This window comes from Amblyomma maculatum, chromosome 7 (genome assembly GCF_055883805.1).
Source record: "Amblyomma maculatum isolate TAMU_Amacu chromosome 7, ASM5588380v1, whole genome shotgun sequence".
Taxonomy (NCBI): domain Eukaryota; kingdom Metazoa; phylum Arthropoda; class Arachnida; order Ixodida; family Ixodidae; genus Amblyomma; species Amblyomma maculatum.
This window is the reverse complement of record NC_139350.1, coordinates 100,712,356-100,740,020: the sequence shown is the minus strand read 5'-3', so window position 1 is coordinate 100,740,020 and position 27,665 is coordinate 100,712,356. Positions and strand designations below refer to the sequence as shown.

At 46.2% G+C, this 27,665-nt stretch overlaps 1 protein-coding gene across 2 annotated transcripts in view; it reads right to left on the bottom strand.

Moving 5' to 3' along the window:
• The window catches only part of LOC146184129 (solute carrier family 53 member 1-like), a gene marked incomplete at its 5' end in the record, with an annotated part of 108,317 nt that overhangs the window by 10,006 nt on the left and 70,646 nt on the right, over positions 1 to 27,665 (bottom strand). The window contains 2 exon segments of one of the 2 annotated variants that reach the window (XM_084609292.1): positions 5,764 to 5,955; positions 16,901 to 17,034. In XM_084609292.1, coding sequence (XP_084465418.1) covers positions 5,764 to 5,955; positions 16,901 to 17,034 — 326 coding nt within the window. 2 annotated transcript variants of the gene reach the window in all.

The following is a 27,665-nucleotide window of genomic DNA, read 5'->3' as shown; positions in this document are numbered from 1 at the left end:
CAATATCTGTAGAGAGATGATGTCCATTTCTCTTATTTTACTTTGGACTTCCATCAATACCAAGATTCACCACTTTCCGCGTTTTCCAGACCTCTCTAAAGATACAGAGGCATGTTCTGAATGCTTTTGTGCCATAAGGAGTATTCCGGCTTTTTCTCTGTCACTGAATAGAATATTCTATTAGCTTATTACCTACACTTTAATGTGCTGCATTGAAGTTTTTAATTTATGGGCGGGGAAAATCTTATGCGCACCACCCTGAGGCCACCTTTTTTCCTGCGGCAAGCAAAAGAGTTAGCGTACCGAAATCTCAGTGGATTCTTCTCTTGCCGAAATGTTGTTTGATGGGATTTGAATACGGGTGTGCAAATATTTCGAAATTTCGAATAGCTCTCAAACAGTGTTTGCTATTAGACTGATCTGCACCGAATTTTCACTATTTGAACTATTTGTAAATAGTAAAAATGCAGTTGGCAAACCTTCGAAACATTCAGAAATGATAACTTTTTGGTTAACCTAAATTGGCAGCAAGACATCGCGATACTTCCAAAAGGCTTAGCTTGGTACTTCCTCAAAAGAAGCAACTGCCAGCACATGGCCATCGAGAGTCACCGCAGCAAACTAGCGGGCCTCTCAACAGTAGCGTCACTTAACTACCACTTTCTCCTCACTGGTTTTCTTTCAGTGAGTAAAAAGGTAATTTCGGCTAAGAAGTGTCTCTGAACGCGACCTAAAGGTAACACAGATCCATGGAAGACGGGACAAGATTACGATGAACGTTACCGCACTGTGTGAGTATATTGTCATACCCCAACAACTCCAACAACTGGCTGTGTTCACTACTGGTTTTAGAGCTATTTAGATTAAAGAATGTCACATAAAGCAACGCAAAGGGGAACATGCCCCCACAGAATATGTTAGTAATTTATTAGATGGTAGTAAATTGTAAAAAAAGAAAGTACAGAAAAAGAATAGGAAGAAGTAGAGTTGAACCGATGTACTTCGGCATTCAAATATGCACCGTTAATCCATTGCATTATGGAAGAATGGCAATGACGGGGTTTAATTGCGCTGTTATTCATTTTAACAATATTTCTGCTACTTGTCACCAGGTGACGCTGCTCAGAGGACTGTACCGTTGAGAGAACGAAATAATTCGGGTCGGAAAACAAAGTGCAGCACCACACAGCCCGTCAGTGTGCCTGACTGGCACCGATCATCTCAATTTAGATACCCATGTGCACGTTATGGAAGTGACTCAGCTTGTGTGGAAGGGTGTAAGGGGTGAAGTTACGGCTCACATGTGCTCTGCTACAGTTGTTTCGCCACTACCGCCTCAACTGTTTTTAATTTTCATCAGAACCCAAAAACTGCGCACCTTAGGCCACAGTGGACAAGAGAAAAATGTACAACAGGGGCATCAGGCTCGGAGTTAGCCCAGACAACTGGGCCATGTGTTTGGGGCATCTAACAATATGGTTTCGTTTTTGTGCCTTTGTGGCTCAGCATTTGTGGCTAAATGGAAGAAGCCCTAGAGGTTGGGGAAGACACTGCCATGGCGCACACCGCGACGATGGGACTCACCTGCTCGCTGACTAAAGTGCTGCTGCTACACTTTTCAAGATGCCGTACAGACATGGGCCCACCACCCAATATTCAAGTCCCCAAGTTCCCAAGGTTGATAAGGTGCATAGACTGGGCATCATTATTCAGAACAATGACAAGAATACTGCCACCATTACTAGGTTCACCAACACAGTTCACCAGGCCATGACACCGATTAGACAAATTGTGAACTGTCACCATGGGATGCGGGAGCACGACCTCTGCTGCCTTATACCTTTACATACTTCTTTTAAGGCAGAGAAAGAAAAAGTAAATCCACCAATCAGTCAAGCTTGTAAAACGGCCCTCGATCTTGCCAGGCACATGTCGAATGCCTGTCTGCTCCTTGTGGGTGTTCACAACATCCTAGCCGAGTTTATCGAAACCACTTGCACAGCAAAACTTGAGCGCCTATAATCCTAGGACTACAGCCCTAGGGCTCAACTCTGCTCCCTCAGACTCATACACTCCACCCTGGGAGCAATTAAATCCCATTTAACAATTCAGCTACTCCCCAAAAATGTCCACCTGGCCCATCATCCAGCTCAACGAGAAGCCAGAGCTGCGGTGTTGCACAAACACTATCATGCTGATACCAGTGCCACGGCCGCTCGATGGAAGCGCACTAGGTGCGGCCTGCTACATCGCCCGAAACCGGAGGGAGGCGCCTACTTCCAGTCGCCACCGCCGCGGCGCCACCGTTCGGGGACAGCCGCGCGCGGAGAGCTGCGCCTGGCTGCGCTTTGAGGGAGGCATAGGTGTGGTAGAAGCGCTTTATTTTAAGGATATAAGAGCTCCGCTTCACACAATTTGGCAACAAGAATTAGTATATACTGTCATGTCTAGTGTGACCATGTCAGCACTTAGCGCTTGCTCAGCAAGGATGTACACTGGAGTGTACCCCGCAAAACTTATTGGGACGGTGGTTGAAGACCACTCGAAAGGAGAGCTCGCATTACTGTGATGTTGCATCGGATCCAGTTGTTCGTCACATTAAAATGTGGCCCGGCTGTGAAACATTCGAAGCTGTTCAGCTGCCATGGTAGCCTAATGCATAACCACTTAACTGTGTCGTGAATTCCGTGTGTCATTTTCATACCATTTACTCATTCCTGCATACAGCTTTTATACACAAATTGATGTCAACCTTTTCTAAGCCGCCAGCGCTATCCAATAAAAAAAATGTCCTACTATGAGCAACCTCTGTGAAAATGCAACATGTAACCAACCTTTCTATCTCATTGTGACAAATTTTACAGTGCAAATATGAAGATGTTTATTAGGTTAAATCTAGATGATAACCTGGGATCTTCGACTCAGTTGGAGACCTTAAACTTTGTACGCCAGAACGCTATCTGTCATGGCTTCCCGCATTTTGCATGACCGGACAAAGTAAGCACGCTTGATAGAGCCGGTCTGCCTCAAGGTGCTACGTATATGCGCCGAAAGTTTTTATTACTACCTTTATTGGCTGCTCGCAAACTCATACAATTTTGCTGGTTCGTAATTTTCAATGGAAGAACGCGCATTGAGTGTTGCTGTTGTGAAACTCTCAGCTGTGATCACAAGAATGTTCGCGCGTCAAAGCGCAACTGCAGCCGAGATTCAGCGAGCAGCCAAGTACGCTTATTTAATGGCCACGCAAAAAAAAGAAGAAAATTACCAATCGCAGACGGAAAACCTTTCTTGAGAGAGGTTTATGCCATAGCCATACACATCGTTCCACTGTTGAGTTGACATTTCCAGCCCAGCTCGCTATCAGTGGGGGCAGCAACTTAAAGATATCTTGCATAGCGCCTTAGCATGGGCACGATCATCGTTTTTATAGATTAGCTGCAGGTACTGTACACAGTGAGAAAACAATGATGAAACCAAAAGTTTACACAGCTTGCTACTTCGCCGGACCTCTTCAGACCTCATCATACTGTTAATGAAGGTGTGCGTAAGCTGACAAAGCTTGATTACTTCCTTTGCGGGGTATATCAAGCCTCCATTGTACTTGGTTTTCATTAACCTGTAACTGGTCCAGTTGACTATATTTCCTGCAACAGGAAGCATTTCAGAGGAAGCGAGTGCATTTCCACTCCTCGCTGCTGTGTCTGCCTGAAGCGAGCTCAGCAGATAAAATTAGAGGGTCTTTTAGATGTCTCTTAAGCGGAGGACGGCGAAAGCCTACCCTTCTCCTATCATTTGCCTCTCATCGTTTGCCACATTTCGTCATTTCAAGTCGTCGTTTGATATATTGGTCGTTTCTCAGTCATGATGAGTCTGCCTGCGTAGTCATTGTAGCCCTTATCACTCATAACTAAGCACGTTACTCATTTAGTATCAGCAGTGGTCATTACATGTCGTCGTTTCACATATTCGTCATTTTGCAGTTATTAACAGTAATGACGAGTCATGCCTAGCTATAGTTATTACCACACATCGCTAAGCACTTTTACTCATTTCTAATGAATTGCGGTCATTACATGTCGTAGTTTGATATACTGGTCATTACAAATCATTTTAGTCATTATTAACCATTATTAGTCATTAGCATTAGTCATTATCTCTATCAATGTCTATAACTTTTATTGATTACCTATCACCATCAATCATTTTCATTCCTAATCTCCCTCCTTGCACGTCCGCTTTTGCGACTGGCACACCAGTGCACAGATGTGACGCACAGATAACAGGCACAGCTTCTGCGCATAGATTTTCGCTCCATTAACTAGAATGGCTTTCGCCTTAAAAAACAAACGCATCCAGTCTCAACGTTAACATGCTTGCACACGCGTACACAAAAAATTTTGCGTTTACCACGCAGACGCGAGGCGAACGCGTCCAGAAAGGAAGCAAACCGCGCGCTCAGAGCCAGCGACCCCGGCGGCGACGTGTCCCTGAACAGTGGTGCCCTCAGCAGAAATAGCAGGCGCAACTGTAAACTCCCCAAGGACGCGCTTGCCCATTGACGGCGGTGCGACGCAGCAGGCCGCACCCAGTGCGCTTCCATCGAGCGGCCGTGCCAGTGCAGTCTATGTGGATGCTGCAGGATATGCAACTAGTCATGCCTTGAGCGTGGTTTCCAAAACTTCACCATCTAGTTTCTGGTTCAATTAAAGCTTCATCTTCCTTAGACGCAGATGAAGCCACAATTGTCTCGACAGTCTCCTCAACCACTGCCACACTAACTTTTAGTGACTCAAAAACAGCAATCAGCAATTTTCCATGAGGCACGATTCACATGCCTGCTTCTCAATTCTATTCAACCCTCGACCAGATCAGTTAAACTCTTATAGGTATCTGGCCATTCGGGCAACCCTGGGAATAAAGCAGCCCACAACACAGCTCGAGCACACATCAACCGAGCAGGGCCAACTACAGACACAGGAAGTGCACGCAAACGCCTGGCTACATATATAGAGATTTCTCTCCTCTGTAGGGAACAACAGCTCCAATACCCAATACTAAAATTTGCTTTGCATCCAAAATTGTGCTGCTTGCATGGCTCTAATTAAAAACCTTGGTTCAGACAACTAGTGAACCACTGTGGCAGAAAGAACCGAGAACAGTGTCAGCTTGAAGGCCATCTGTGATCACGCAGCAACAAATTCATGCAGCCAGCTCATGAACTGGGGAAAACAGGTTGGCACATTCATCAAGTAAACAAACCTTGCCAAGCAACCTCGACGGCTACACATGGCAGTCAGTCAGCACAAGATATGTGAGCAAAAATGGTTAACAACCTTGCCCTGGCACTAGCTTCAGGGCACAAAAGCAAAGAAAAGCGTGCGCAGTAAATGACACAAAGGTGGCTGCAAAGCAGGCAAAACCAGCGTACAAGCAAAGTAAACACATCCACACAGCACACAGACCATGCTTCCCCATCATGCTCCCCTCCCGTTGACAAGGCAGCCCGGAAGCAGCCAACCAGAGAAAAGTGCCAGACCAGTACACACAACACGGTAGCAAAAGTGCAGACACCACTCGAGACACGGAAGGGCGATGTGTCCCAGAGTCAGTGTAAAGAGTCAGAATCCACGCATGTGCACAGCATTACACCCAAAGTGCTGCTGCTCCCCTCCCCAAGCCAAGCCTGAAGCCGATCCAGCAGCCACTTGTGAAGCCGTGCCTTGCTGTGCAGTGGCATAATGTGTGCACAAACGGCCTCACTTGTTGGCACGCTTTCGGAGGTCCCGCCGGCCCCCACGGTTGACGACACCACAAGGCTCGTCCATCATGCGTACCAAGAGTGCCTGGTTCCCAGCATCGATGGGAGCCACCGAAATGTCCCGCACCGCTCGGAATTTGCCACAGTTGTTCAGGTGCTCATTTTCCAGCCGGAAGAAGTTCCACACAAAGCGCCTGCGTGCACAACACAGCTGCAATGTTGCCTGCCAGGAAGGCAAAAGTTCACAAAAACACTGTTCTAACTGAACACATGCACTGAGCCTAGTGAGACTAGCATTCTCCACAATTTGACTCCAGAGCTAGGGCTTCACCACTTAAAAATTTTTCTTGCTCTCAGACCACATTCACAGTGCCATAATGGCTCATCAACGCCAAGTGTCAGCTTTCTTTAAATGCGTCACAATGCACAGCTGGGTTTGTTCATGTTGAACGGAAAGAAGAAAGAGCTCAAACGAACGGGACATGTAGAAAGGCGAGACAGCTGAATGAGGAGTAGGTCGCTTGGTGCAAACGCTTCAATCACGTACATCAATAATCAGACACCCAACTGTAATTATACCCGTGAGCGCCGATGAAGCTTTCCCTGGATTTATCCATCTTTCAATCACTGTTTGCGGCTATTCAGAGACCAGTTCTTTATTAACAAAGAAATTTCCATTAGATGGAACCTTCGCTAGACTACAAAATGACACACTTTGCAGACTTAATTCAAATCAGGAACTGTAACGGAGTGATCCCTTCTCCCGAATATTTGTTTGCGGATACAGAACAACTCTTCTAATCGAGGTAATAGGGAAGATTTATTGCGACATATAATGTGGCGCCCTGCCTGCGTGGTAAATAGTACACGCTGTCAAAAATCTGCCTTCCTTCGTCGCTTGACGAGGCTGAGCGATTCTTGCTGTTGTTTCTGGCGAAGATGTATGCTGATGCACCCAGATGCAAAACCATATGTTTGGCAATTGAAACGTTTCTCCGTTGTTGCCCATGTGCTCAGTACATGTTATATGTAAAAAGGGCGCCAGAATAAAGAAAAAGCTGACTGCGAAAAATGTAACGAGAAAGCCCCGAGCAGCAAAAACATGTGCGCCTGCAGCGTTGAAGGTTGAAGCATGCTTGCTTGCCAGTGACCAAGACCAGCGCCTGCAGAGACACATCTAAGTTGCAACGTGCACGCCACCTCTTGGCAGCATGAATGGCTGTGACACACGCTTGCATGGGCAGCCCGCTGTGATGCTCTCACCTCCCCTTCTAGCCACCATAACAGCGTCCCCATTGAAAAGTCTTCATGACTTTTCAATGGATTCAAACGGTGGATGATGATGATGATGCCAGTGGCGATATCTGGCAGTGGCTTAGGGTACAAGGCACTGTGCTCGCTCTTTGCTTTGCTCACATGGAGAAAAATGATGCATTCGTGCCATCTGCTACCATTCTCCTAATACACAAAAGAACAACAGCTGTTATTGCTAGAATTTCTTGCTTACTTCCTGAATTCATAATTTACAAGTTCCCATCTAATAGCAGTGTTCCTCGAACCTGTTACTTTATTTGGGCAGCTAGAACATTGGAACCTTGACGTAACGAAATTCGCGATTTAACAACATTTTCAGCAGAAAGTAGAACTTCGTTATATCGAGGTTTGACTTACTAACTAAAGATAATATGACGGATGGCTGGATATGAAGTAAGCTGCCTTTTCCAGAAAAAAAAAAAAGAAATGTAAACTGGCAAAATTGTGGTGAAGGTTACTGATCTCAAAACAAACTGCTGAAGTGAAAGTGACCAGGGGTGCACCACACTGCGTCTGTCTGAAAGCAGCGCGCAGCTTGCTTAGGATGTCTGGCAAATGTGTGACCAACAGCCAGCCATTGTCACCGTGGAATGGTGACAGAACTGACAAACCCAAACTGCCCAGCTGGACTTTTTTAACGCGGTAGCGTTAAGGAGCTCGTGTCGCAGAAAAGCCGGTGTCGTCGGCATCGGCGGCGTTGGCCGTGCGCGATAAATCCTGGCATGCACTTCATAAATAAAAAGCAACTTCCAAGATGGGCTGGGTGGGAATCGAACCAGGGTCTCCGGAGTGTGAGACGGAGACACTACCACTCAGCCACGAGTTCGATGCTTGAAAGCGGTACAAAAGCGCTTCTAGTGAATGTGGTGTTGCCTTAGAAATGTGCCGTAGAACGTTATACTGCGGTGTATATCGGTAATTATGAGCATATTACTTACAGAAGTCACAGTTACACGTGTAGCGAAGTACGTTTCCGCTACATTTCTTCTGCGCTCTGCGCACATGCAGAGCCATCTTGCGGCAAACACAGAAGAACCCCTCCTCGCAATGTGCGGCGCTGCCCCGACACGTGACGCGCCACTCGCCCCCGACGTTTCGCCATGCACCCTCACGGGTTGTAGAATCAAGCGTCTTTCCTTTTTTTAGATCACTATCTTCACTCACCCGCTTCTCCCCTTCGGGCCGTGCGGGTACCGGTGCGAGGATGCCCCAATACCCTTGCGTTTAATAAGTTTTCTCGCTCTCTCCCGAGGTGCAATAACGCTATCGCGTTCCACTCTTGAAGTTGAAGCTTAAGCGTCTTCCAAATTTTTCTTCTTTGCTTCAGTGATGGGGATCCCCCTATCATTGTCCCGGCTATTATTAAGTGCCCATCAAGGTGCACAGGTTGCAATGCACCAGGCAATTGTAGCGGTGGTTGGTAAGTAGAGGTAAGTGACTCGTGCTATGAGGAATGCTGTAGTGGAGAGTTCTGGACTAATTCAGGCAACCTACGAATCTTCAACGAGCACTGACATCATAACGCAAATGGGTGCCTTTCGTTCTTTACCTCTATCAAAACACAGCTGCCACTACTGGGCTCAAACCGGGGCACTCTGGCTCACAGCCCAGCGCCTAACAACTGGGCCACTGCAGCAGGTCGCACCATAAAACAGGTGAAATATATACACGATCACGATCGGATCGCTTGAGATGGTAGTGTTGCACAACGCTTTACAATGCCAAAAAGAGTTGGGAGGACAACAGGACAAGTATCAAGGTCATGGCTGTTAATCCTTTCAGGTTGCGGTTATTCGAAGCAGGCAGTTGACCATTGTGCTTCCAAAAGCGGAATTTTGCCTGAGGTCCAAGCACAGCAGCATTTTAATGTGTCTGCTCAACGTAGTAAACGATGGAGAACAAAGTGAAGAGGATGACTTTGTACTGTTTCCATGACACTTTACATTTGACCTTAAGATAATCTATGCAGATACTGTAGTCGAAATTTATGAAGGTTGGCAGTATTTGGTGACTACCGAATATTCAAAAATATTTAAATACCACATTTGCTGTATCGAATAAGAGCCAAATAATGCAAATTTGATCGCATTATAAATTCCAAATATTCAAATACTGCCAATTTCATGCTTTTTTTCGAACATTGATACATCACACAGCATGCAGGTGCCTTGCGTTTAGGTGGAGGCAAAACGCTTCAGCTGCCGCACCCGGGATTCAACCCAGGTCGCTTTGCATATGCAGGCAATGTTGAAAAGAAGGCACCCACAGTGTTTAGCGGCTTCTCTTTCTGGCAATTAATAAGCAGCGTTAGTTTCTTTTCTTTTGTTCATTTGCATGAGATGATAGGAGTGAGGCAACAAGCTGTGAAAGTAGCATGGCTGAGGCCCACTTTCAGAAGCTTACAGCACTGACACTAACTAGGAATACTGAAAAAAAAAAATAAATCATCGCTCAGTAATAAACCAATAAACCATATGTGAAAGAAAGAAAACTGCACTTCTTAAAGAAAAAAAAAAAAAAAGAGGGGGGAGCAAGAGCTGCCCCCCCCCCCCCTAAAAAAAAATGAAAAGTGGCTTCCACAATACGTACAAGCAAGACAACAAAAGAAGAAATATGAATGGCTGTCAATCATGCACCAGCACATAAGAAAAAGAAATTACATCAAAATGAATAGCATTCCATTAAGCTTATGAAACTATCTGACATTATCTCCGAATAAGATGGCAAAAAAGCAGACACTGCATAACTATATCAGAGAACACAGAACACTTTTCTTCACGAATATAATACATGAAGTAAGCATTCAGGAGAAGGTCCCCCTGTAGAGTCAGGGGCTGAACTGGGACCCTCCACTAAAACTTAATTGTACAAAGACATCAGTTGTCGTACAGTCACCATTATCAACAACAACCTGACCGATCGGTGGTGAACGGTCGCCACCGGCTGGCGACATGCTGCCGGGCGGCCGTTCACAGCTTTGCCACCGGGAAATGCACAACTGTGGCGGAGCCTACCTTTTACTACTGTCTGCTTTCGCTTTGTGCACCATTCACATTGATCTCTCCAGTCTGTTTCTATAATTACTGCGAGATGAATGACGAACCAAACCAGCGTGATTTTCAAGCCCGGAAAGGTCACACGAAGAAAGCGTACTGGGGAGGACGCTGCCACAAGCCTTGACTACCTCGACGGAAAATGACAGCCGAAGGAAAATGACCAGACGCCAGCTACCCCTAACCACGGCAATGGCCACTTGGACGAAATTGAAGCCGCGGTGAACTTTGTGAGCATCTCGGAGGTCAAGATTGGACTTCTCGAGAATGACAGAACAGTGAAAAGTCGCCATTCCACAAGTGCAGAGATACGAATATGTGACGTCAGTGTGCTTATGTTACTGGTATGCGGGGCTGCTTGCCCAACGTGCCATACTTGTGCTCTTGCGGTACACGAGTCGCCCGAAAAACGGAAGGGTCTTTCGGCCTTTCTTGAGCTTTGCTGTGAAAATAGCGAGTGCCCTGCATCGCTACTTTCGTCTATATACACCTTAAGCCGTGTTGCGCCAGGTGGAGGTGCGGATCGGGCCAGCGAAAGCCACAGCTATCAGAGTGGGAGCTCCCGCGAAAGCTTTGCTGTGAACGTCAAGATGGTGGTAGCAGCGCGTGCGATTGGTATCAAGCACGGGCAGATGTCTTGGTTTTATGGCATTCACAGTTTGCCGACGCTGTTGTATCACAAAAACTTTGCAGCGATCGGGAAAAAAGTTCATGCTGTGGCCATGAAAGCTGTGGCGGAAAACATGGAAGCAGCTAGATCTCTCACAAAAGAGGAAGTAGGTGACACAGATGTTGCAGTAATGTTTGACGGCACATGGCAAAAGCGGGGCCACAAAAGCCACAATGACGTTGGCACAGCTGTGTCAGTAGACGCTGGTTTGTGCCTGGATTTCGAGGTACTGTCGAACTTCTGCCTCGCGTGCAGTCGTCACCAACACCTCGAAAGCGACGAAGAGATATGGCAGGCATACCACGGCCCAGTTTGCAAGAAGAATACTGAATGTTCCTCTCATGCGATGGAGACTGAGGCAGCAGTGCATATATGGATGAGAATAACATCACAGAAGACACCACTGCACTTCATTATGTTCGGACAAGTAAAGCTTTTAGTGCTGTCTCCGAGGCGAAGGTGTATGGTGAAACCTCAATTGAGAAGGAAGACTGCTCGAATCATGTAGCGAAGCATCTTCAAACTAAAGACTCCTCTTCCATGTGGTGAAAAGTTGAAGGATGGAGCTGTCCAAAAATTGCAGAACTATTAGGATAGCCATCACCAGTAATAGGGGCAGCGCCCAGAAAATGTATCGTGCCATTTGGGTATCGTATTTTCACTCTTGTTCAACGGACGCTGCTCACAGCCATGAATACTGCCCCAAAGAAGCAGAATCTTGGTGCAAGCACCAGCGAGCCACAGCGCTGGGAGAGCCCGCGCCAGACCTTACTCCGATTTTGACCAAAGCGCAGGGACTGGCGATGCTACCTATATACGAGCGTCTGACTGATGAAAAGCTGCTCACCTGGGGCCTACAGGGAAGCACACAAAATGCAGCAGAGTCCCCGAACAGCAAATCTGGCTACTGTGTCCAAAAACCAAGTTTGCCTCGAGAACTGTTGTGGAGACAGCAACAGGTTCAATAGGGGACACAGTAGCTTTGAGCAAGTTCTCCAGGAGCTTGGTGTGCTGCCACCAAAAGAGCTTGTGCTGAAAAGCTCCCATGACCAGCGAAGAATGAAGAGGATGTCTGACTGCCAAACAGCCAAAGCCCGAGCACATCGCCGCAACATGGCAAACGAACTCTATTTGCGAAGACCATGAGGGGCCAATGTATGGGGCAGGCGAATTTTAGCAACATGGCTGTGTCTGAGACTCATTTTTGTATCTTGTGAAAAAATTTAATGAGTTTGTGTCATATTTTTTAAGAATACAGACGTTTCAAACTTTCAGATGCATTTTTCTCCACTTGCAGTTTTCAGCATTCTTGGCATTTTGTGCACACACTTTCAAGTACTTAACATTGTTGGATTCGAATGAAATTTTGTACACAGCTGCTTCAATGTGTGCAGAATGGGAATATGTATCTATCTGAACTATCACTATCTCTTCTACATTTTTTTGCAAAAATTCTGAACTTTGACTAACAGCAGCGAAAATATACACTTTTGATGTTCTTGAATTGTTTTGCATATGAAGGATATCGTGAATAAATTTCAACTAGTTTTGCTCTTAATACTTTACCTAAGCAGCAATATGAGCTATAGCAGTCTGCTTTAAAAATAATTTTTCTCCTAAAAAACGTGTGCACAAAAATCCCTATATTTTACTCTTGAGGACTTATTACACAAAAACTATTCAAGATATATAGAAACTAAGACCATATTTAGAATCAGCACTAAAAATGCTATCAATGACTTAAGTTTCATGATTGTAAGTCAAATACTTAAAAAATCTTTCCTGAGGAGCATCTCCCCTTCAGTCCAGTGCAGAATAAATGCCTCTCTGTACCCTTGAATTAACCCACTCCTGTGTCAGCTGCAGCCCCTTTATTTGCCCATTTAACTTTCTGCCGTCCCCTGCTGCGCTTGCCTTCTCTTTGGAATCCAGTCCGTTACCCATAGCAATCACAGGTTACCTTGTGTTCGCATTACATGCCCAGCACACGCCCACACTTCCTTTCGTGTTTAGCTAGGAGGTCATTAACTTGCAGATGCTCCCTAAACAACACTGCTTTCTTCCTCTACAACTATCATTTTTCTATTCATAGCTCAGTTGATTTAAGATGAAACCTTCACATTTGCCTCTATGCTTCTGCCTCATAGGCGAGTATCGGCAAGATACAGCCCTTATATACTTTTCTCTTAATGGATGTCGGCAAACAGCCATTCATGGTCTGAAAGTATGTGCAAAATATGCCCCACCCCATTCTTATTCCAGTAATTTCCACCTCATGGTCCAGACCTGCAATCACCACCTGCCCTCAGTACAGAGAAATCTCCCTGATACGATCCCGCATGACACATTTTTCAAAGTAATTGGTTCCCAGATAATGCACTGCAGAAGCAATTCATTTTTTCACAGCTACTAAAATCACATTTTCAGTAGGTTCGAATAATGCAATCACTGAAATATATCAACAACTTGCGTAGTGTCGAATTTCCCTCCAAAAGGCAGCACAAAAAAGTGCTAGTGGGGAGTGATCGTAGCCACAGGCAGCACTCATGACCGATATTTCAGTACTATTTGCACGCATAATGATCCTCCTCCCCCCTCCACCTTTTTGTCACTGTGAATTTACTTCTTTTTTTTCCAAATTTTCGTAGTGGGTCCCACGCTTTTGCACCCTCGCTGCCGCTGTCCACAGTGCTGGCCTTGACAGCCTGCCGCTGCATAACAATAAAATATCCACATGTTCACCTTTTGCGGGTGACGCTCTAAAAGAAGTTGGCCCCGCACCAAGTTTTAGATGCTCTTTGTGGCTTTGCCGCCGGTGCAGAGCAAAGGATGAAACAGTGACTTGTTTCCACGAGTTTCAGAACGGCTTGCTTCAGGAGAAACAGAGAAACAAAAGCATTCAGAAACAAAAAATGTGGCACTAAATGACAAGTTTTACGTTTAACAGAAGCAAGTTCTGTGCCATGTAGTGTTTAATTCGCGACCTTTTGGGGCATGCTTTGAATAATGCAATTTCCAGATAATAAGTTTTAATTTTCAATTCCAGTGAGAATCGTATCAACGACATTCTACTGTAGAGGTATATTCCTTTACCACTTCTAGTGTAAACTGCTGTTCCCCTCCGAGGCTGCCGAACATTACTCTAGTTTCTGTACATTAATTTTTAGGCCCACTGTTATGCTTTGCCAGTCTAGAGCACCAATCATCATTGCCATTTGTCCCCCTAGTTAATTAGCAATATTAACTATTACTACCAAACAGGTAAACTTGAATGGACCATCAAAAGCTTTCCGACAAAAGGTGTGGGAGCGTGCAGGCATGTCCAAGTACGTGTACAGTAGCCAACCGATTTTTCGAACTCCAATAATTTGGACCTGCGCGATATTTTGAACTTTATTCAGGAACCGTCACGCTCCCCACAGGAACGCGTACATCTTCATGACTGATAACTCGGACCATGTGGTGTCCTAAAGTTCGATTTTTTTTTTTTCAGACCAAGTTTCAGCGCCAGCAATACTGTAGAGATGTTTTTTGGCTGACGGCTTGTTTTTTCGGCATGACATAGACACGAGCGGGCATCGTCGCAAACAACCCGGTTTTGTGCGGCCGTGAAAGCTTAGACGGACTAGCTTTAGCTTGGCTCTCTGTTTATTGTTGCCACTGGAAGCAGTGGCAATAAGAGAACGCTCATCGTCCGCCGCGGCTCACTCCGACGCCTCCGTCCGTGGGGAAACGTGGGCAGGAAGAGGGCATTCACGGTGCAATCACGGAAGCTGTCATTCCGCTCACTTTTTTCATCTTGTGGCCTTCGATACCGTCATTAACCATGGAAACTGAATGTTATTGCTTCGTGCGGCACATACATTCATTTGTGGAATGAGCATAAACTAGCTGATTCACAGTATGTGGTCAAGTGACATGAACATGACGAAAGCATGAATGATCAATATTCTAACTGGAGAGTTGTAGTGGTTACAGCTTAGCACAATGTGCTTCTGCAGGTCACCACAGCGCATGCGGTGACTGCCTTGAACGAGCTGGATACTTCCCGCCGGCGTGCACTGGCAGCCATGCCAGCCGTATCAGATCACGCCAGCGCGTAAGCATGGCCGGCACACGGAAGATGATCGCAGTAGCAGATCATGCTATGCTATAACTCCCTATTATTGACATATAAACGAAACATGGGGAGCGGCAAAGTTTACAATTTGTAAAGCTGATCTTTCACAGAAAAGTGAGCTTCTTCAAGATCATAAATATTTCAGACTGATTATTCGGACGTCCCGTCAAGTCTGAAAAAACGGTCGGCGACTGAAGCAATGAATGAAGGGCCCTAGTAGAAAGGTTGTCGCAAGCAGAGCTCTGTGCATGTATACTTAGCAAGGAGTAAGGGAATGACATAACCTTGCGTTGTACCAGTCAATCTATACTACGCCTCACCAGTGCTTCACAGCATTGTGGAACCTATACCGGTGTGAGGCAATGAGAATGGCACAAATATGTTCCTCCATGCTCACCATTCTGCGACTGGTAGCTCTATTACTGGAAAGGAGAAAAAATTCAGTGTGCAGCTGCTGCATATACTAGTTGACATCGGCCGACTGTAAGTGGCAGCGCACAACTTCACAGATGGCCTCAGCAGTGCTGTGTTCATGAAAGCTATCTCTGCTAACTTAATCACTGAATGAAATGCTCGTTGCACATTTTGAGGTAAGAGGCAGAACTGCCTTTCCAACTACTGCAATAACAGCTTGAAAAATAGCTCAACACTGCAGAAGTATTTGGAGAGTTATTTGCTGCATTTCTGAAGCACTGATTAACAAGAGAGCAGTGCTGCAAACAAATAGTGAGATGGAGTATAGGTTTTTTTCTCCACCTCTCCTTTCTTATCAGTTTCTCTGATTAGTTCAATGGCACAGACATTATATATTCTGCACTTACAATTAGCATTGATACACGTGAGCATCTAGGCTGTTTCCACACTAGGGCCACACCTACATAAAATTCTGAATGCTTTTTCTGGGTAGGGTCCTCATCCCATTAAGTGCAGCAGTAGCTCTACGCAAGCTACCCATACTGTCTCCTCATACTTCTTCAGCCTGCAGTATCTTAAAAAACTACATTTTTTTTTTTATTATGACAACCTTGGCCTTCCTCACAGTGTCCTGACTCTGTCCCCCTTTGGACAGCAGTGAAATTGACTGAGAAGGAAGGAAGGAGAGAAGTAGTACAATAACAGAGGAAAGGTAACACAATACCTAGGCTGTGATTACAAACTGAGAATCTTTAAAAAGTACACAATAAAGCACAATTCAAGAAATGTTGTCCCCAGTTATTTCATTTAGTTCATCCATAAAATTTGGTGTGTAATGCAATGCTGAATTGCAAACTATTGTTTTCAAAGCATAAAAGTGTAAATCACTGAATGGGTTTCTAGTTGGTCAAATATTTAGGGGAATCCCCCAAGGTGGAGTAGAATTATAATAAGGAAGTAATTACTCACTGATATCCACTCAAATGCAGCGAACGACTACAAAGGAAAGCTGTACAGCTTTCTCAGAAACATTTTAGTTAAAGAAAAATTCTCAGAAAGCTGTTCAGGTTTCCTTTGTAGTCGTATGGCTGCGCTTGGGTGGATGTCAGTGAGTAATTACTCCCTTATTGGATTTCTAGTTGATTTACAGGGTCTAAGTCACAAAGCGACCCAGGCTATGAGACGCTATAGTGGCTGGACTCCAGAAATTTCGACCACCTGGGGGTTCTTTAACGTGCACGGACAGTATAGAGGTGCTTGCTTTTCGTCCATCCTACTTCATAGAAAAGTCACACTGTAGTCAAGACAATACAAACATTATTATGGACTGCAAGGAGTACATCATAAGGGGCAGACAAATTTTAGAGTCCCCCCCCCCCCTAACAAAGTGATGCATTGGCAACACTGGCGCGACAATGTTTCAAAACTTTATAGCATGACTTGCATCATCCACAAAAGCCTATGCATTCCAGCCTGGCTTTGGACAACAACAATCCTCTTTTCTCCTCCAAATGGCTGCTGCAAAAACAAGAAAAAAAAAAAAGAGAGAAAAAAAAAAAAACACACACCTGAACACTTCCAGAGGTGCCAGGATGGTGACCATCAGGTCCGAGTGGATGACACCCAGCTCTGTCAGGGACACTGACAATGTCCACCCAAAACGCAGCGCCAGATCCGTCAAAATGGCAAAGTAGTAGTAGCCCTGCAAACACAACCAACATCTTGTGAAAACACTGCACGCAAGTGTAACTTGCCCAGCTCTTCTCAGGGATAAACTGGGTGCTGTGACCGCAAACTATACAGCGTTCAACATCTGTAGGGGGCAGCACAGCTCTTCAGGAATGGCAAAAACGCTGAAACATTTCCTTCTGTAAAGCTATATCATAGGCCTGCAAGGACGCAGCCAAACAAATGGTACATGTCTGTATTAGGTACTGAAAACTTTCAGCTTCTGGAACTGCAACTTTCACAAACGACGCAAGAAAAGTGGAAGAAGGCACACAGGGATGCTTAATTCCATTACGTGCTGTGAGAGCGACAGCATTAGCAATTCCAGCGCTTGGCTTCCACCTCCTTTGCTCTCACAGGGGCATCAGCTTGGTATTTCAAACACGTTAAGCTTCTGAGCACTCCCACGAGTAAGTGGCAATTTACGGCTGCTGTTCTGACTGTGCTGACTCGTGCCAGCTTTTGCTCCTATGAGGCTTTTATGCTACAGCTTAATTAACACCCTGAAGGCAACTATCGTGACTTCATTTAGGCAGCAACATGTGCTGTACAGAACTGGTGCTTGAAGGCCTGCACTGTGCAGCCATGGTGCACGAAAACGAAGTCTCAACCTAAACCGAACAGTGGCAATCAAAAGTCAGAGTCAAATAGTAATATGCGGAAAGTTGCACATGCCGTGTTCAGAAATAAACAATAAGAAAATCTGCAACAATGCAGTGACAGGTAGCACACACGTCAGTTATTATTTGCAAAACCTTCAATGGCCTGGTCCAGCTGTCTGCTCGTTGTAAGGCTTCTACCGTGGCTTTCAGTCTCTTACAACTATACTGATTACAAAACCTGCGGAAGCGTACAAATAACAAGGATACTGTAGCCAACTGATAGATGGGTGGTACCAATGGATGGATGGGAACCAATGGATGGGTGGTACTGCTACCTTTTAGCTTCCTCCATCACGCAGAATGGTATAAATGTTGTCAATTTTTGCTGGTAAAATGCGAGGGCGTGGACTTGCCGACGTTTCCACATGATGTTCTGAGGGAATGCTTCTGAATTTTCAACTCGCTGAATACTTCTGGGCTCTTTCCTGGGTACAAAATGAGAGAGGCACCTCGAAGGATTTGGCAACGTCTTCTTACAACTACACGTCCCACGCCATGAGGTTTCAGAAGTTATGAGGTACAAGCTGCACGCACGAGGTGGTCATGTGACCACAAAGGGACGCACACCAAAGTAGCACTTAATCAGTAGCACATTCATTAGATGCATCACTGTGGCATCAAGCGGCAAAGCCATAACATAACTAAAGCCTAATGCCGGCTTTTATGGCGTGATTTGCTGCCAAAAATGTCATGGAAACCTCTCCAGTGTCCCTCCTCCTCCTGGCTCTAGCAGCAGGTGCTTGCAGGGACCACATGCTGGCACTAGAGCCTAGTCAGGCGTCCTCAAGTGTCTCTCTTTATTCGGGCATTGTCTAAATCAGGGGTTCTCAAACTTTTTTGCTTAGAGGAACCCCAAAAGCCTTCAATAAGTTCCAGGGAATATACATACTATATAAAGTTAAAAAGTTAAATATGTCATGTCATCTTGGGACTTTGAACGCTCTGGCTCGAGTGAGCAAGCGCGCTACACACTCATCCTCACCAAAAATAGATGCTTAGATTCACATGTAAAATTTTTTTCCAATTTTTTTTTTTTTTAAATTAGGAGGGTGCTTAAAATAGAAAGGTTCTCAAAATTGCGAACATACAGTACATCAGACTACATGGCAACACCATTTGAGTTTGATATAGCTGTGTTCAACTGTAGCAGTAGACAAAAAAGATGTGGCCATTGATTTACGACAACTTTTTTTGGGGAAAAAAAAAAATGCTTTCGAGACTAAATTGCAGCATTGTTCCTCATTACTTCACCATAGTGACTTAAAGAATTGTACTGACCATTTAATTACATTTGCGTGCCCCTTGGCTTACTTATTGTTTGCTCTTGCAAAACTTCTAAGAAAAAGCAGCGCACCAGTACAAAGACACAAACTTGCACATCTTTATTCCATAGCTCGTGGAAGGAAAAAAAACACTCAAACAAGGCCAGAACTTCAGGTGGTAGAATGCGTTTGTGAATGTAAAACCCTCGCAATCGTAACTTGCACGAAGCACTGGCATAGGAATGAAGTGAGACGGATCGACGAGAGAGCAAGATAGGATAGAGCCCCTTGTACAGGAAATGAAGCGAAAAAGCAGTGCACCAGCACGAAGATGAGGGACGAAGAGAAAAGACACCGCTGTTTCCTAGAATGTCTCACCAACTTGCCCATGCCTAACTTGCTGTGTCTGACAGCATCCGTTGGACAGCATTATGGCCAATTTACAGTTCGCACTAAAATTTGTGTTGCCAGCAGCATGCATAAATGGCCCTTGAAGATTCAACTAAAATTTGTGTTGCCAGCAGCATGCATAAATGGCCCTTGAAGATTCAATGATTTACTGGTCTCGCCCGTGTGACAGTAGTGTTGGATCCAGGGCGGAAACCAAGATTAGTGCAGCATTATGCTCGTTCCCTGGTCACTGTGCCTAGTTCACCGTGGATATTTTCCTGCCCCAAAGTTTCCTAGACTAAAGTGTATAAGTAGTCTATGGCAAAATTTTTAACCTAGAAAAACATCCCACCATAGTGCAGGCAACGGCATGCTATCTCTCAGCCCCAGAGGGGGGGTAATGGGAAGCTATTTTTAATGTGGCAGCACTGACGGCCCCATTCTCCAGAAAATCCAGCGTTGGTGCAGCGAATGAAAAATCATGAAATGTGGTACTTGGCAGATGGCGTGGCCAGAAAGTAACATTATGGTTGGTGGGTTGTGTGACATGACACGAACACAAGGCATAGCCAAGTTGGCAGGAGCTACCAACTTGGGCAGCTCTTTCGAGATGGATGATGCATGCGAACAGATTTCTAGGCAGTACCACTAGAGCGAAAAGTAAAAAGATGTCGCTTTCACTACTGCAGCGGAAGCAGCAGCAGCACTACCACAGCAAAGTAGCTAACAGTGAACTTCAACGTAGCCTTCAGAAACAAAAAATTGCACAGGTCGCCAAAGAGGCCATTGCAATCCTGAAGTGGTCAGAGTTTGGCACATCCAGGTACTGGCAACCCACAGCGCCAGCAATCTGAGTTAACCAATATGAAGTCACTGAGCATCCTCCCAAGTGTCCGGACACCGGTCTATGTGATCACGAACTGTATGCTCACATGAAGAATAGGCTAAAAGGAAGATGGCTTTTTAATGACAAGGCATTCCTAATGACTTGGAATCAGAAGTATAGCTCCCGGAGGAGACATAAAGAAGTCCTTTGACGAACAGCAAAGCATCACAAAACTTCCCTGCAGGTTAAACAGCACACAGCTTCCAAAGAGAACTGGGCACAACTGAACAGGACAAACAGCAGATGCATGAGAGGGCAGGTGCTGCACTGTTATTCTTATTAACTCCATAATTGGTGTAATAAGCATGCACTGTGAAGTGTTGCTTTTAAACTGAAACGAATGGTTGCAGTTAGCTGCAAAGCTGCTTCTCCTCAGCTGGACAAATGTGGACACCAGCCACAAGTGTTCGTTTTCGGGGCCTTCAGACAGTTTGGCAGCGTGATCTCATCAGTTCCAGTGTGCTGGCCTAGGATGCCAGTTTGCATGCTGCATAAGTACGGCACGCAGAGTACCAACCTGCATAGTTCGAAATTCAGAGTCAACTCCAATCGCAAACTTTCAAAGATTCTACAAAATGGGCCTCATATTCTACAGTCAGCGATTAAATGTCGTGACAAATTAACTAAATACAGTCGCCGACCGATTTTTCGGACCCTCAAGGGGCCAAGATAGCGTCCGAAAAATCAGGCAGTACAAAAAAACGAATTCACGCAAAAAAAAAAGACTTTTTTTAGCGAGCGGCTTGAAAAAGTGACTTAATATGTCTCTGCAGGGCACTATGTTGCTGTACAAGTAAGTCAGCTTGCATGTCGGCAAGGGCTACGTTCTCGCTGTACACAGCCGAAAGCACCATCATAGCTCGGGTTAGTTCACTGCTAGTTGGCAGCACAGCCTCTGGCTCCTCAGTGTCGGAGCCCAAGTCATCACTTTCAAGCAACTGGCAAAAAAATTTCGTCGTTGTTGAGTTCAGCGCAGATCTCTATCTTGATGTCAGCGTTAGCAAACTGCTCCAGCGTCACTTCCATGGGAACGGTTCCTGCAGCGCGCAAGTGCTCACTGAGGTCCGCAGACCAAGACGGCTGATGGGATTCACTGGCGCTACCATCAGATGACAATGGCACTTCATCTCTGATCGCAAAACCAGCGTGGCGGAAGCAATTCCGCAGTGTCTCCTCGGTCACCGCCTTAGATGCAGCGGAAATCATGCAAAGTGCAGACAAGCTGACACTGTAGGTTTTGCCGCTGTCCACACATAACACCATGCGACTAAGCAAGCGTGACCAATAGAGGTGCTTGAGTGTCCGGTAGTTGACGGGGCGATGTAAACAGCACAACACACAATACGCAAATGGCGACCATGGTGACGATTACTGTGCACAGCGGCAGCACCTTGGCAGCACGGCAGAGCTGGCACTGACGGGACGGTGCAGCAAGCGGTGCCTGCTATCGAAGCTATACCGGGTATGCGAGGTTCCGATTGGACTATAATATGACACATGGGTTTGAGGTTGCAGAAAACCAAAATGGCACCGGCGTTCACCTTTTGGGTAGATCTTGAGTTGCGAATTGAAAAAGTGTGGAAAATTGAATGAGAAGGATTTTAAATGTCCGAAATTTCGGTCGGTGCTATACATTGCTATACATTGCTATAGCAAGGTCCGGATTTTCAGGCAGGTCAGGAAAATTGGGCGTCCAAAATATCGATCGGAGACTGTATCCCTTTCACTATAACAATTTATCAATGTGAACAGTGCAGATCAGGATTCACCATATGCATACAGGCCAACCCCTTTAGTACAAGCAGTTTAATAAAGAACTCAAGAAACAGCACAGTGGCTGTAGAAGATATGTATCAGATAAAATAGAGAGTTGCAAGCTGAAACAAAGGTTTGCTATTCAGACACATTAGAGACTTAGTTTAGCGCTGCCACTTACTACTACCGTCTACCGCTACCGCGCGAGTGTAAGCACGCATGCGCAGATCACCCCGAGGGCGATAGATGGCACCACGTTCCTGTCAAATTCCGCCAGACTCTGCAAGCAGGGATCAATCAGCGCGTGCCGTGCTGATGGAGTGCGCCAGCGGTAGACAGCTGCGGTGAACTAAACGTCTCTATTATCACAGTGCACTGTACTACAGGGAGAAGGCACTTTCTGCAGCCTGCTTAAGTAGGCCTGAGTAAATATTATATTAAATTTGAATTTTTGGTACCGTATTCATGCGAATCTAAGACTGCCACGAATGTAAGACGACCTCCTCAATTAACAACAATGAATAAGAAAAAAATTTTTTTTTTCTCCTTTATTGCAACAAACGAGTGCACCGACCATCACTCACTGTCACTGCTGCTGCTGGCCTCTTTGTCACTATCATCCCACAACATGTCATCTTCCATGCCGTTGAGGTTGTTGGAAATTCCACATTTCTTGAATGCGCGGACGACCATTTCATCCGGAATAGCGCGCCAAGCGTCCAGGATCCACCGCGCGAGCTGGGACAACAATGCTCGCTTTAACCTTCCGGTAGGCGTAAGTGCGGGTCCTCCTTGCTCCATCCACTCACAGTAATATTTACGAACATTGTCCTTCAGAGGCTTGTTCAGACAGACATCTAAAGGTTGCAGCTGCGAGGTCATCCCTCCTGGGATGACTACGAGGTCGCACCGGTTGTCTGCCATTAAAGCCTTGCTAGCGTCAGTGGTGTGCCCCTTGAACGCGTCCAGAACCAGCATCGAACGTGGCCTCAGCAGCGCTCCTGGACGACGGAACCAAACGGTGCGGAGCCAGTCGTTGAACATCTCCGCGGTCATCCACCCCTTTTCATTGCAGTGGATGATGACACCAGCAGGAAAGTCTTCCTTTTTTGGCAATGTCTTCCGATTAAAGATAATGTAGGGGGAAGCTTTCTACCGTCCGCAGTACAAGCTAACATTACGGTCACTCGTTGCTTTTCATTTCCCGTCATCCGAATTTTCACGTCTTTGGAGCCAGTTTTTTTGAACAGTGTATGACCGGCATGTCAAAATGCATCGGTGTTTGATCTGCGTTGCCTATTTGCCCCAGGCTGTAGCCGTGTTGGCGTCCCAGCCCGATGACATACCGCTGAAATGAAACTAACTTCTCTTCGAAGCCTTCCGGAAGCCTTTGACAGACTGAAGTTCGGCGGCGGAGCGAGAATCCCGCGCGGTTCATAAAACGCTTCACCCAGCCTTTGCTAGCTTTGAAAATTGTGCAACTAATCCCACGCTCACGGGCCAATTCCCTGGCTTTCATCTGTATCATCTCGACGGTGACGGCGACACATCTGTTCCGGAGATATTCACATACCGAACCAAGCCTTCCTCGAGCTCTGCATGGCGCCCGCGTTGTGGTCCCGTAAAGGCTTTCCGCGAACTTGAACACGCTGCCAAACTGCTGGCGTTTCGCAGCCACCTGCGCACGTTCACCTCAGAAACGCCGAAGCGCCTGGCTGCTTCCAGGTTGTTGCCAGTCTCGTTCGCAACAGCAATAACTTTCCGCTTGAACTGTGCCGTATAATGCCGCCTGGTTTCACTCATCACGAAGCGTGCGCAAACAACACCGCTCACATCCGCAAACAAAGAAGGCGCAAACAAGGACGCGGCACGGAGAGACGCAGCTTCCCGGATAGAGAAAGATGACTGACGCGCTAGTGGCGCTAGCACTGATTTCGCGGCGAGTGACATCATTTCGGACCAATCACAGGGAGCCGCTCCGCTTCTTTCCTCGCCTCTTCGTTCCCTCTCCTTTCTTCACGCTCGGAGCGGAGGGAGCACGCGAGCAGAAGAAACGTAAAAGAGAATGACAGAACAGCGGAGGCTACCCAGTCGGGCTATGGTGGCTAGAAGGGGTAGGTGATGCGACCGGGAGGCGAGCGCCGCGCTTCCATTTCATGCCATGCGTAGGTGGCGCTGCTGTCCATAGTGCGATGCGGCGAGCGCGCTGTGCGCAGGAAAGGCTGGCTGCGCCGGGTTCGCCGCGCGTGCAGAAAGCTGGATTTTTTTTTTTCGCGTTCACGCTGGATGCGCCCACGCAGATTGGTCTGAAACTGAGGTGAAGACTTTACAGCCTACAGTGATCATCAGTCTGCGTACGCTTTTAGCTCGTGAAAGCGCTCTATAGAGAGTAATAAGACTTTACAGCCTACAGTGATCATCAGTCTGCGTACGCTTTTAGCTCGTGAAAGCGCTCTATAGAGAGTAATCCTGAGAGTCTCACACGATCTCGCAACTCTCAATACAGGAGCGCCACAGAAATAAGCAGTCCTGCGCAAGCAAACCAGCATGTGAATATGACTTTTATTACGCACTATGTTCAGGAACTTATCACGGAGGCATACTGCACAAATGGGAAACTATAAAAGTGACTCGATCGTTAAAAAATAGAAAGCTTAGAGGGTAAGGATATCATGTATCACATAGACTTACTGCACGTAACAGAAAAAATAAAGTGACTCGTTGAAAAATAGCTTAGACCATCGTCAGGAACACATACTGCACATGTACATTATGACTGAAACTATAAAAGTCGTTAAATAAAAAGTGGAAAGCTTAGAAGGCACACTTCAGAGCACTCGTCGAAGTTTTAACATCTTCATTCGCTCCCGCGTTTCGTCCCGTTTTGCGTTCTGAGATTTCATGTAGAAATGAAGCCTTGTGAGCCCATAAAACTTGACGATTCTGTTTGTGAGTGCTGTTTTGTGTTCTGGGCAGCCTACAAGATTCAACTTTGTAAGCTGCAGAAAAGATACCAAGTCCATTAGGCTGTCGCTTCTTACTTGCTTCACACTGAAGCAGTGGGTGAATGTGTTTTCTAGTGACGTCACTAGTGCATTCAGCTGGTCAGATGGATATGAAAGTCCTCCTCTGTCAACAGCTGCCGTGAGGGCTGCTTCAGCTGGCAGACTACCACCCTTATTCTGCAGAAGCTCCTGGCAGCACTCAGCACACTTTGTGGTCGCAATGCTTTTCCACGCGACATAACCGGCCACGTAAAAAATCAGCCTGGAATCACTTGCTTGAACACACATCGCCCGGTGATCAAGGTCACAAGCACCGAGGACTTCATATGCTTCTGTAAGGTTCCCAATATCCAGAAGCTCGTCAATTCTCCTCTGAGAACTCGTCTCTTTTGCGCTAGAAGCATCAAGAAGGCTCCTTACAAGTCCCGAAGAGACATTGCTTTTTGCTGGTGATCTTGCTAAGTTTTGAAAGCTTAGCGCGTTCACAGATATCAAAAATTGGCTGGCAGTCGGGTGATCGTTACTACCAGACATTTGTCGAACGAAGCCAAAAAGTCTTTCGATGGGGTCCTGGCACAAACGACTTGTCATGAGATAACGGAACCCCACCTCGGTTGTCAAATACTTGAGAAGAAGTAGTGTGCTGGTCAGAGTCACGCGAAGGCCTTCAGCTGTGCTACTGCTAAGGAAGCCTTTCGATCCAGCTGTATCTTCCCAGGAGTTCATGCAGGACAAGAAACTTCGAATGACTTCTTCGTGGTGATCTCCAGGTCTCAGGGCATCTGAGATGCACTGTGATGTCATCGCTTTAATCAAGCTTCTCGTCGTTTCGATAAAACTGACGGTCGCCGCAACGCTGCCCAGCTGTGTCTCGATTTTATCTCGGTAGAGGAAAAGACCTCTCAGCGTCTCCTCACTAAGGAGCCAAAATGCATAGTTCACTCTTTGTTTTTCGAAGCCAGAAGGACGAACAACTGACTTGTTTATGTGGGGCATTGCCTTGAGAGTGGTGTCATGCATTTCATCGCGCTTTCGAGCAATATCGATGTGATCGACAGTAGCATGTCCTTCTGGGATTTTTACGCCTGTCTGAACAAACGTGTTCCTCACGCATTTTATCAAATGTGGAAAATCTGATACAAAGTAGAGGAAACAACCCGGTTCAGTAGGGTGCTGCGTCCTGCAAGCAACCTTTTCTTTTCTTCCATAGATGCCTAAAAAGCGCCACATGCTCCTGTTCCATGTAGCTCCATCGCATGTTATGAAGTCAACATGTAGCCCTGCATTCTCACACATTATCACGGCTTCCGTGACAATCTTGGCTAGGATATTCGCCTTCACATTGCTGTGCGAGGCAAATACACTAATTCCGCACTTCCCTGTGAATGGTTGGAACAAAAGAACGAGGCCATGATCACAGGTTTGCGAGCGTTGGCTTTCTGCAGTGAATTTCCCCAGATCAACAAATCCTCCAATTTTCCCGCTCGACGAAAAGTGAAGGTTCTCGGCAAGTTTCATCTCGTCAACAAGGAGTCCTCCGTGGCACTGGAAGCGATTCATGGTTTTGGTCTTCTGAGCCACAGCAGCAAAAACTGTCATTCAGGCCGAACCCACTCTTGTAATTCTTCACATATCGACGCAGAGATGTACGTGATGGCAATATCATAATTTTATTTTTCCTGATATGCTGATAAAGCCGAGGACTTTTCATGCACATAATCAAGCATTCTAGAGCCCATTCGCTTTCGTACTTCATTCCATGAGTGCTTTTACGTCTTGAAGCAGCGAAACATGCCCTCACTTGCTGTTGCTGCTTTACCGGTAGGACCTTGATTGCGCTTTCAAGCACTGACGCTTCAATTTTAGAATTTTCTTTTTTCAAATTCTCAAACTTAGACTTCACCTGAAGCATGGCTAGCCTGCTTCACTTCAGCTGTTCTGTCCGTAGCTTGAGTCTGTATGAGAGTGTTCCAGCCCTGGGCTTTGCTGCCCTTCTTTTGTATGATGCCTGATTAATTAGAAGTTTCCTTAGATACCTGCACTGTGGGCACGCTGCACCGGGTGCCTGGGCTATTCCGGGACAGGAAGCACTGAAACTTTTCATCCCACAGGTCTTCTCTCGGTGCTTGGAGTTGGCTTCGAACTCTCCCTTTTTTCCAAAGCCTTTGCATGGAATAAGGGAGTCTACCTCTAGAAGAAGATCTTCAATCATTTTAGCATCGGTAATCTCGACGCTTCTGACTTGGGTTGCTGGCACGAACACCGTCGCTTGAATCGCGCTGCTGTCCGACATCACGAGGACTACCTTTTCAAAGTAGAGATTGTGGTCTTCTAACGCACACACAGTGAAAGCTGTGACGTTATCAGAACCAGCGATCTGGTGTCTGGACCAATACACGCTTGGTAGCTCGCATCTTTGAACGCAAAATTCAGATGCAAGAACCTGCTGATCTGAAGCACTCCCTTCATCATTTGCGGTGTCTACGCCTTGGGAACAGGCACCCATTTCACAACGTTGGAGCTTCGAGGGGAGGCCGCATGTCGACGTTTTCGAATGCCTCCTCTGAGGGGCTTTCTTGGACAGGTACGACGGAGCATTTGGGTAAATCGTTGAAACCGCGTCGCTTGTAAGCACGGGTAGATCA